Consider the following 12,333-nt stretch of genomic DNA (forward strand, 5'->3'; position numbering starts at 1 on the left):
CTTTGTGGCTCATGTTTTTGGGCTTCTCGTTGGTGGCAAATATCCCAATACCTCGCGTGGTCTCTTCGGTGCATTTTTTTCACTTTGAATAGGGGATACCTGCGACGCTTTCCCTACCATGACTCTTTTCGACGGATTCTCCTGCTTTTCATACAAGCTTGTGATGCAGCTTACTAGATCACGCATTGCTTGATTTATATGTCTCTGTCTGGACATCATGCTTTCGAGCTCTCTAATTTTTATACCCAATTTGCAGAAAGTATTGGGATTTTCACTATTCTGAGGCTGCTCAGATTTACCGCCTTTGTCTGTTTGGTCGGCATTTTCACATCTTTTTGCTGATCCAGCAGCGGCGAATTCTTCATGTTTGCCTTTTGGAGGCGTTCTCAAAATTTTTGAGTTCCTCCGAAAGGATATTCACATGTATGTTTGTATGCTTGTGCATTATTTGTTCGGAAGTGTAAACAAATATAATATATGTACATATACTATAAGTATACATGAAAGTATGAACATGCAGGTCAATGCGCGCGCTTGTAATATATTGATAAGTGATAAAATCATGATTTGAATTTCTGAATGCGCACATGCATATATGTACATACATACTTGTAATCATATGGGCAGATAATAAGATTAATATGATAGACGATACATTTATATATTGTTGAGATAAATTCAATTTCTATTACCAACAAACATAATACAAAAATATTTATTAGTATAGTATATTATGTAAAAATCAAATTAAATTATTAAATATACAAGTCCAAATTGACTGTAAATAGGACTATGCATACATTCATACAAAATTATACTCTAATCATAATTATTTTTACATGCCAATATACCGACGGCAAAACGCAAAAGCATACATATTTGCATACATTATGAAAGCAAAATCGAAGCATGGAAATATCACCATGCTGTGTTGGGAGTATCATAAGGAGCATGCATTCATATATTTATGTGTCTTCATATTTTTCTTCAATATTCCTTGATTGCGCATACATGCTATGGCATCATATGCCGTACATATAATATTTCTCTTCATATTCTCTGTTTGAGTATGTTGGAACTGTTAAAAATGTTAACATTTCCCAGCGTGAATTCTGTTGTTGTGTGGTGAGATTCCGTGTCGCAATTTTATCAAATGTTCGCTGTCGAACCTGCACCTTCTCTATGTTTTATGTTCTCTGATTCAAGTAACTCTTTGCAGATCTCTGATGCCTACCCCACCAAACTGCACAATCGCCACATTTGCAGATGGTTACCTGCATCAGGTCAGAAGCTAAGAAAAAAATCAACCAAACTGTTACATATGTATGAATATCCGCATATATGTATATTAGGAATGAAGTAATCCCGCACTTCACACTGCGTAATATCTTGGTATGACGCTGGATTCAAAGTTGAAGTGGAAGGAACATATACAAAGAAAAGTTGAAGAACTAAAAGTAAAATACAGAAACATAAACTGATTAAAATTTTGTGACTGTCACGTACTGAATTGCAGAATCTTTTCAAGTCACAACAATTTCCTTTATTTAAGATCTCAATTTTAGAGACTTGTGACTGTATCACAGTACAGAATCGCTCGGTAATTATTATGTTACTACATAGAGGTCGTTTAATATTTTTAGCAGTTTTAAGTTTAACATTTCCCATTGCAGCCAGATCGGACAAAATAATAGTTTTTGGGCATTTAACCCCTTGACGTATTTTCACCAGTCTGACTCGTGGTACAATTTCTGTGCCTATGTGTACATTTGATGAAAAGAGAATTGAAATTTTCCCGTTATTTTCTGCTAATAATATAAACAAACAACATTGTTGCAGTTGAGTGCATTATCTCCTGCAGATCAGTTGTGTAACTATCCATATTTTTTGTTACGCATTAAAATTAAATCGAAGTATTTTATTGTTTGTAAATTTTTAAAACAAGCGTGTTAGTCATTTGTGACTTGCTTAGTGCAAGTTGTGTGCGAACAGTTGAAAGCGAATTTCATTGTGCTTGTTGATACGTCAAGGGGTTAAATTAGAAGACATAATACCATGTTCAGACCGAAAATTTAAAAGATCAGATTATATTTAAGCATTTCATGACCCAACAGTGTTCTCACTGCCGTTAGAAAGATCAAAAACCAGCCGTTATTGTTAATCAAGAATTCACATCGCTTAATATTTATCAAAAGAAAAGATTGTCATATAGTATTTTGAAATAAAAAGACGGCTTTTTTTAATATTTTCCATATAATAGAAATAATGGATTCATTTTTTCATTTGCTAAGTCGATTTTCAGATGAAATTAGATTCATTGCTTAAAAAAAAATTTGTTTGTTAACATTTTTTTCCCTTTGTAGTGTCGAAATCAGCTGTGATAATGTAACAGATTTCCAGTGCTGACAAATAGATTGCGTAAAATCAGAGTCGCACAAAGACATTTAGCGTGGATCAGTTTCAAATCATTTCAATGAAGTGATTTGGAACTGTCATTTTTGTATGGCGAAATCTTAATAAATTTTTAAGATTAGTGGGATAATCCATTCAACAGCCGAAATCGTGTGATTAAGTGTCGGTCTGAACATGGTATAACATTCATTACGATTATAAATGATTACATAGTAGTCGTTTTATATGCGAGTACAAAATTTAAGTAGAAATGATTTAATAAATCATCTAATTTTAATCTGCAATGATTTTTATAATATTTTAGCATCACATCACAAAACATTTTATCAAATGTATTTAAATTTCGCGTTTTCTTTAATTTTCGTTACTTTATATATATTTTATTTGTGATTGTGGTCATTCTATAAACCTACAAGTAACAAATCCAGTAGTTTTCACCCATAAGCTTAGTACGCAGCTCTCAAGAAACGTGAAAACTTCATATAAAAAAACCCTTAAGAAACGGTCAAGAAACTTTGATGCGATAAACTTACTTGTGCTAGTACGCAGCTCTCAAGAAATCTAGTACTAGTTTTTGATACTTGTTTTCAGTAAAATGTGAATATGGCAAACCTGGTTTTGCGAAGAAACATCAAATCAACAATTGTTTCTTGAAGGAAATTCGAAGTAATCGTCCAATTCATCCTAAATTAGTTGAAATCATTATGATGAAGCATATTCCATTTCGAAATGTTGTATAAAACCTACAAATCATCAACAAAATTTCTTAAATCTCAACGAAAATATTTATGTTACCATACACATACACACATATGTACATATTACGCACAAAGTTTTTTTTCTTTGTTTATTCTCTCTTGCTCTTCTAATGTAGATCATTCACAATGCGTAACCAGCTGTCAAAATTACTTGAGAAATAATGTATTTTTTTTCTTGAGCAATTACTTGAGAGCTGCGTACCAACCTATACATACGCAGGCGAAAGCTTATAGAATGACAGAAATTACATTAAGAATGCAATAGAATGAGGCAAAAGCCCAGGCAGTTCGTTAGGGTTTCTTAAATATTCTACTACTAAAACGGCCAAATGCCTTAGAACAGGCACGAGTGTGTTGCCGTGTTATGCTATCCAATTTGTTATTTTAAGTACGTTTTCGTTAAATTTTCAAATGCATTTCGATTATTAAAATACATAAAGATTAAATTTACCTAGTTTTGATTAAAATTTTATTTATTGTATCAATATATTGGTAAATCTTTTCTATTTTATTAAAAATATTGGAAGAATATATCTATTTTTGTTTAAATTATTACAAATAGTTTTGTTTTGTATTGTATATATTATATGGGTGAAAATAGACCTCTGGGGGAACCTAATACCCAAAAAAATTCGGTAACGCGCCTATACTGCAACCTCTTTATTATTTTTAAGTCCTTTTATTTAAATCTATGTGCCGAATGATTGTGGTTGATGGCAACAAATTCATCTGCTTTGCTTTGCGCACATAAAGTGCTGCACACATTGAGCGCGACAGACTGCAAACGACATCTGTCAAATATTAAAATACACACGTTATTACGGACACAGTTATTTTGACAGCTGCACGACTACACGACTGCAGGCCGACAGTTGTCGTTCTCGCTAACTTCAATATATTTTTTATATTTACCAACGGCAGTAGGACGACAGTAGAGTTGACAGTAGAGAGATGAGGTAGAGTGGTGATGCCACTAATATGTAAAATGTAAAATTATTCAAAGCTCTAACAAACCTGACGTTATTTTACAAATAAAAGCATAAAATAGCTGTTTTATAGCTCTATTATAACATTTGTAATAACAATTGATAATTTAAAACAAATAAATTTACCTATTTACTTATTTTTTGCATAAAAAATCTCACTTTGAACAAAATATTAAATTTTCATTGAAGTGCAAGGTATTAGTATGGCCACAACGAAATTGTGTACATGCTAAATGGACAACTGTGTTGTTTTGTGGACATGCCGTTCTTTGTTATGTCGCTGCCTTCTTTCAAATGTTCATGTAGAAGGATTCACACGCCATTTTCAGTTTACTGTCGTGCTGCTGCAGTCTGTCGCGCTCAATGTGTTCAGCACATAAGTATGTACTGACTGAAAAGTTCGAAAGGCGTATTTAGTGTGTGAACCAGTTGTAATATTCTTCTTACGCTACAGTTAGTATTAAACGTGCCAAGATTACGACGACCGCCATTACGGAACGTCATAGTTCCGTGTTGAGAAGAACAAGAGTGAAAAACTGTCAAATGGTTTGCAAATTGTAAACAGAAAAGTAAACACTTTTGTAAATTTGCAAAATATTATTAATTCTTTCGATTTTAATGAAAAGTTTTAGTGAAGCGATTGAATATTGTTGAGTGAAAAGATTTGTATAATTTCTAAAGAAATATATCGGCCTATTGATAATAAAATTCTCTATTAAGTTGTGATTCAAATGGAGAAGACGTTTCTTGTGTTGTATATAAATATATACATATATTATAAGTTCAGATGTATCAGATGTATGAAATTATGATAAAAGAATTGTGAAATTATATTGAAGATATATTTGTATCATATTTTTAACCTATCGTCAACTAATTCCAAATAAAGTGAATGATTAAATCAATTGTGTTTATGATATTTCAGTCTTTCTTTTATTGTACATAAACGGATATTTATGTTAGTAATAATTCTAATATGAATATGAAAATAAATTAACTTAATCTATAAAACTAAAACTATATTATTATTTTATTAAGTTTGCGTTTCTTTTTGTGGATTGATTCTTCCAATTCCTTGCTACTCTACTTATTGTGGATGTGCCTAAAACTACTTATATCTTTTCTCGCAACAATATTCGAAACATTCCACTGAAATTTTTCCTGCAAAGACAAATGAATTAATATTATTTTGGGAATTTCCAAAAGTGTTTACTTTTCTGTTTACAATTTGTATGCATTTCTATGCTTGTTCTTCTCAACGCAAAACTGTTACGTCACGAAATTGTTGCACAATGTATTTGTTTTTGTAAGAATTGTCACGAGCTAAACCGAAAAAAACTAAGGTAAACTAGTGTCGTAATCTTATATTCTATCATTCATGGTGCCACCCATCGTAGTGACAAAGTAGTTGTTGTTGATCTTCCTCATATCATATATCAGCAATGGGATAGTTTGGCACACTTCTAGCCTTATACATTTGTATTTCAATAAAATAATTTAAAATTTCTTTAAAAATGTTGCAATTAACAAAACAAATCAACCGATTTGCATTGTGAGGTTTGCATTCAGACATAACAAATTTGTGAGCATTGGTGCTTTTGAAATCATATGTGACCTGGTCTACGAAAAGGTAGCTAACGTGCGAAAACTAGTTTTCTGGGAAAAGCTGTTAAAGATAATCGTCAGTTTCTCGTTATCTCATTAATTGTTCTCTTCTTTTTTGACACCTTAGCCCCCTTTCCGTAGACCAGGTCACATATAAGTATACGGAAAACCTCACAATAGTGAGGGTGGTGATATTTGTGAGGGGCATCAGATTAGGGCTAATGATTTTTCATAAAGTAAACCATCAAAAAACCTAAAATCCAATTATTATTAATAAATAGTCTTCTAGTTTTAATAATTGCATTCAACTGTCATAATATGATTTGGTTCAGGAATGTTTCAAATACATATATTAAAATGATTATCTTAATTACTATAAAATATTTAGACTTGTATATTATATTGAAACAGCAACATTGAACAACAACGACTACGTTGTCTATACGGAAGAGCGGCACGTGGAGACTAAATGAAGCATTAATGTTTTATTGTTAATATTTATTGCCTGTAGAATTGAGTTGTAAATAAAAGTCCGATAGCCATTATCACGTATACGGTTATTAATTGCTTCTATTTAATAGAAGTGAATATATTATTTGCTTTTCATTAGTATAAACTTTGGAAAGTGTTTCTAAAAATGCAAACCAGTGCTGTGCTTGAGAATTTACGTTTTCATATGAAAGTTCGGGACCTGAAGGCTTACATTGTGCCGACTGAGGATTCCCATCAAAATGAATATATTTCGCCGCATGATGCGAGAAGGGCTTTTATCAGTGGATTCAATGGATCAGCTGGTACTGCTGTTGTTACTCCGGAAAAAGCATTAATGTGGACGGACGGAAGATACTATCAACAAGCTGAAAAGCAAATGGATTCTAATTGGGAGCTTATGAAGGATGGCTTACCTTCTACACCAACTATTGGAAAATGGATTTGCGATAACACACCTATTAGCAGTAGTGTTGGTGTTGATCCTAAGCTTATTTCTTACCGACAATGGAAGCCTATTCAAAAGGATATGAAATCTAGGGGTAAGAGTGGGTAAATTTTAGAATAGCATCCACCGATTTCGGGGTTAAAATGGGGGCACAATTCCGATTTCTTTGCGCCGCGATTTGAAGGTATCGTTTGAAAGAAGAAGTCCTCCTAATTAAAAAATATATAGGGTTATAGGTACCGCAAACGCTTAGTTTACGAGATATTCGACCTTAAAGTTCAAAAATCCCCAAAATTCGAACATTTCAACAAGCTATTTACCACATTAAACACTTTACTCACATGTTTCACTTCAAATTAATTAAATTAAACTATAAACTTTTAAATAAATCCACATTTTACACTTTTATCAGTTTTTTTACCGAAGAAATCTTTATTTTAAAAATTACATTTTACATTGGTAGTGAACACCATGTGTGTGCTAAAAATTGCGACGAAATGGGGCGCGCCCATGTGATAATAAGGAAATTCGCTGAAAAGCCATTTTTCCCAAAAATTCCTCTATCCATTCATGTGGATATATTCTTTATTTAATTTAATAAACAAATAAGTAATATTGGTAAATGTTCAGCGGAGCGGCTTTTCCGAAAACGTGCACCAATTTTCACGGGAAATGTCTTAAAATACTCGTTTTTAGTTCTACTTTACGAATATGTTAGGCGCGTGCTTTTAAAAACAATATTTTCTTTGTTTTAATAGAAAAACATTGTATTTCCCCAAATCAAAAATTCACTTTTGCACTTTACACGTCTTTAGATGTTAAAAATATATTTTCTATCAATTATATACACGTAATTATTGATGCTGTTTAGTAAATTAACAAGAGAAATTGGTTTTTATGTTATTTTTATAAAAATATGAAAAACTTCACGATCACTTCACTTCAACAAAAATGGCGAGGTATGTTCGAAATTATGGCATCACTGCGGTAAATTCGAATGGGTTCATGAACTGATCGTTTTCGAATTATCGATATTCTCAATATTCGGGTCTGAAAGAGAATTGGTAAAAATGAGAAATACATAATAGAAAAATTTATAATTCATTATTATTGCAGAAAGAAGAAGAAGTTGGACACAGAAGAATTATGAACGCCGGGGTGTTGGACCGACCAGGGTTATTTTTTTTCGTGCGCTGATTTTTATCTTTAAATTCCCACAGATCAGAGGTATTTTATGGCATCGCTTTACTTTAGACGCATGTTTCTCAAAATTGTTCACTCTACAAAAGTGCCCAGAGCAACAAAGTCGAAACTCACACCTGCGAGGAATCTAAACCTGATTTTTCCACGAAATTCGCATTTGTTCGCATTTTGTATACCTGACAAGAGCTATAGCGTCTAAAGTCAAAGCGATGCCATAAAATACCTCTGATCTGTGGGAATTTAAAGATAAAAATCAGGATTGTAGGGTATTTTCTATGGAAAATTTGTACATGCCTTAGACCAGTTCTTAATGTTAATATTTAGGGCTAAAATTTTCAGGGACTTTTTTTTTGGGGTATTTCCAAGGAAATTTCGTGACGGGACTGAAAAAAATTATTCGTTCAAAAAAAAAAAACACCGTAATGTATATAAAAAGAGAAAAAGTATATGTAGTTAAAATTAATTTCGAAAATTCATAGTAATTGAGTATTGTACATTTGGAATAGATGATGTTTTTGGTAATATAAAAATGGTAAATATTTTACATAATAAAAAAAAAATATAATTTGTTCAATTATTATCTAATTAACTCCATTAATATATTTCATAAAATATTTGATTTTAGATTTATAAAGTCACTTGACGCAAAAAGTGCCAAAATGATTTGCATAACATTTTTTTGTTTGAATTATTCAACTAATTCAAATATTATGACAGAAAATAGCAAAAAAGAAAAAAAAACATCAAACACATGCGGGAGCTGCAGCACATGACAATTTTCATTAGCTCTGCTGTGCTACCGCTCCAAATTTTTTGCTACCGCTACGCCAGAGCATAGCGCAGAATTAAATTTTTTGCTCCCGCTCCAGCTATAGTTTATTACCTAACAAAACTCGGAGCAGAGTAGAGCACATACTTTACATTGTTATGCTAAGGCTATGCTGTCGCTCCCGACAAAGTGAGAGAGATTGCGATAGTATAGCAATAATTTTAGAAATTTTGCTGCTACGGAGTAGTAAATGAGAACCCTGCTCTAAACATTAAAATAAGTTTACATTTCACTTTTATTTTGTTATATTTTATCACTTAGCACACTCATCGTTGAAAAGGTTAGATTGTTTACAATTATGAGGAAAACGAGCCTTGCCACATCTTAAAGAGCAAATATGTAGGATTTTTAACAATTTTTTTTTGTTTGCTTTTCGCGTGATTCTTTTTCTATATTAACTATAAAAAAATTCTTTCTACATATGTATATGTGTAATATGTGATTTATGTGACTGAAGTACTTTCGCATAGTACTCCTTTCTGCGTTAAAATAAAAAATATACACTCAGTCCTTTTTTTACGCGATCTCTTTTTACGCTATTTCACTTTAACGCGGTTATTTTTGCAGCGCAAATTCCTTTTTTTACGCGAATTTCTCACTTTAACGCGATTGCTTTTCTTCGTTTTTTGCTTGGTCTTAAACTTGCAGCAGAATTGGAAAATTATTTTGTAGCAAATGATACTGATGCCGAACGTGCACGAATTTTTCAAAAAGAATTGAGTCTCTGCATGTTAAGATATAAAGAACTACTACATCGGAATTTATTGGGTCCAAAAAGAAGCATTCAAACAAAATTAACTGAATTTATGGTGCAAACTCAATCGGAGATGCTAAGTCAATCAGAACATCAATCCATAGTTCTTACTATTGATTCTGATACAAATTCTAGTGATATCAGTGCCGGCCATCAAAATAAGCGGCTAAGAATAATTTCCACTACGGATAATGACAGTGATTAAACAGCATTCAACGGTTTTTTCAATAAATCTACCTATTTTCTATTTTCTTCTCTTTTATATATGGTTTTTGTTTTGTATTTTTTATTTTGATATGAATGAATAAATCATAAGTCTGAAATTTGAAATTTGAAACTTATTGTATTGTTTTTGAATATTTTTTTGCGCGTATATTTTGTTATACGCGATATTTTTTATATTCGGAACCAATACGTCAGTTAATATTGGAAAACTAACCATTTTTACGCGATTTTTTTTTACGCGATTAGTGGCAGAACCAAAAATCGCGTAAAAAAAGGACTGAGTGTATATTGAGTTTCGTTAAAAAGTGGTTATATTTTTTAGTTATCTTGTACGTATATTGAAACAAAATTTGAGTTTTCATTATAAAATGGTTAAATTTTGGTTATTATATCTGTCAGCGCTTTCCATTTATTTTTGATAATACGTTGTTTTTTATATTAGGTGACAATATATATAATATTACTATATACATATATATAGGTATACATATACATATGTATATATTATTATATAATATTACTTATTTGTTTGGGTCGGCTTTAGCATACCATCCCAGGATTTCGGGAATAAAATGGGTATGGTCGGGTAGAGGAGAATCTCCTGATCACGAATATATATGGTTATAGCCGCAGGAAGCTTATAGTTTTCGAGTTATTCGCGTTTTAAGTTGAAAATTTGCAATATTTTAATTACATATTTTCGATATATAAAATTAATTTTGCACTTATATTTTTCACTTTTATATACACTAACACATCACTTATTCATTTGCACACATTTATTTTATATAATATAGTGCAAGAATAGCTTTTAATAAACATTTAAATTATTGTTGAATTTGATTATTTAAGAATAACAAATGAATTACAAACTGTCATATAATCAGTGTTACCTTATCAACATCATTTGTAAAATAACTAAATGAAATAAAGGGAACAGATTATACCCCAAATACGAAAATCAACATCCTATAAAAAACAATAACCCTTATCGGTCCAACACCGGGGTGTATCAAATTTTTTTCGCGTAGAACTCCTTTTTGCGTGGGCGGCCTTCGGCCTCGCTTCAAAAAAATAACCCTAGTCGGTCCAACACCGGGGTGTATCAAATTTTTTTCGCGTTGAACTCCTTTTTGGGTGGGCGGCCTTCGGCCGCGCTTCAAAAAAATAACCCTAGTCGGTCCAACACCGGGGTGTATCAAATTTTTTTCGCGTACAACTCCTTTTTGCGTGGGTGGCCTTTGGCCGCGCTTCAAAAAAAAATAACCCTGGTCGGTCCAACAACGGGTATATACATTTTTTTTCTCCCGTAGAACTCATTTTTACATTGGCAGCCACTTAAACTGTATTTAGCAGCCACTTAACTCGAAAACAATAAGCTTCCTGCGGCTATAACCATTGATGTATGTTCGTGATCTGGAGAATCTCCTCTATTCGACCATATCCATTTTATTCCCGAAATCCTGGGATGGTATACTAAATTCTTCCCATTTGTTTATTAAATTAAATAAAGAACATATCCATATAAATGGATAGAGAAATTTTTGGGAAAAAACGAATTTCAGCGAATTTCCTTATTATCACATGGCAGCGCTCCATTTCGTCGTAATTTTTAGCACACACATGATGTTCACTACGAGTGTAAAATGTAATTTTTAAAATAAAGATTTCTTCGGTAAAAAAACTGATAAAAGTGTAAAATGTGGATTTATTTAAAAGTTTGTAGATTAATTTAATTAATTTGAAGTGAAAAATGTGAGTAAAGTGTGTTTAATGTGGTAAAATAGCTTGTTGAAATGTTCGAATTTTGGGAATTTTTGAACTTTAAGGTCGAATATTTTTTAATCAGGAGGACTTACTCTTTCCAACGGTACCTTCAAATCGCGGCGCCAAAGAAATCGGAATCGTGCCATATATACATATGTATGTGTATATGTATATAGTTGCCGCTCAAAAACCATAAGTCAGTGGCAACTATATATATAGTATATATACATATAGGCTATGTTCGTAAATGCATCATGACGCGCATCATGACGATTGCATAACAAACAGAACGTTCAGAAATGCAATATTGCAACACTGCAATAATCAAGCGTTCAAAAAAGCAACACTTCTATCAACTGTCATACATAATTTCTATCAAAAAATTGTTTACTGCATTTAACTACGATGTCTGACGGAAAGTAAGTGCAAAACTGTTTTATTTTAATTTTTGTATTGGAATTTAGTTAAATTATGTTAATAATAATTGTATAAATTATTATTTTTAAATTTTTAGTGAAAATCTCAGTAATGCGGAGACGCAGTTATTGCTGAGAGTACGGTTGAATATGTCCTCGGGAAACGACTTTATTGTTTTAATAAATGATTCGTTTTTAGGTATTTTTCTTTTTAAAGACAAACATTTGTACCTACAAATTTTTCTTTTTGACTTCAATACCCCTCTTTTTCTTAAATTTAAAGAAAATCTATCATTTCTTTGCTCACAAATTTCGTCTAGTGTTAGATTCAGCAAAATTTCCATTTTAGTACTATACGCGTTCAAAAATGCAAACAAATGTATCTGCAAATTGTCAAAAATTGTATAAGAAGTATCAAACGTCAAACTTGCAGTGTTGCTA

General features: G+C 31.9%; 1 protein-coding gene and 1 long non-coding RNA gene across 2 annotated transcripts in view; both read left to right on the forward strand.

Annotated features, from left to right (window-relative positions):
• The first annotated feature begins 6,248 nt into the window (after positions 1–6,248).
• Positions 6,249–12,333, forward strand: part of LOC126764051 (xaa-Pro aminopeptidase ApepP) — a 141,191-nt gene continuing 135,106 nt past the window's right edge. Inside the window, exon 1 of the mRNA XM_050481790.1 lies at positions 6,249–6,792. Within this exon, the coding sequence (XP_050337747.1) occupies positions 6,399–6,792 (394 nt within the window). The 5' untranslated portion in view covers positions 6,249–6,398. The remainder of the gene's footprint in view (positions 6,793–12,333) is intronic.
• Positions 6,799–9,551, forward strand: LOC126764342 (uncharacterized). The gene is made up of 2 exons (XR_007667955.1): positions 6,799–7,762; positions 7,815–9,551. It is a non-coding gene; the product is annotated as an uncharacterized LOC126764342 (long non-coding RNA).

Source organism: Bactrocera neohumeralis, unplaced genomic scaffold (assembly GCF_024586455.1).
Source record: "Bactrocera neohumeralis isolate Rockhampton unplaced genomic scaffold, APGP_CSIRO_Bneo_wtdbg2-racon-allhic-juicebox.fasta_v2 cluster09, whole genome shotgun sequence".
NCBI lineage: Eukaryota > Metazoa > Arthropoda > Insecta > Diptera > Tephritidae > Bactrocera > Bactrocera neohumeralis.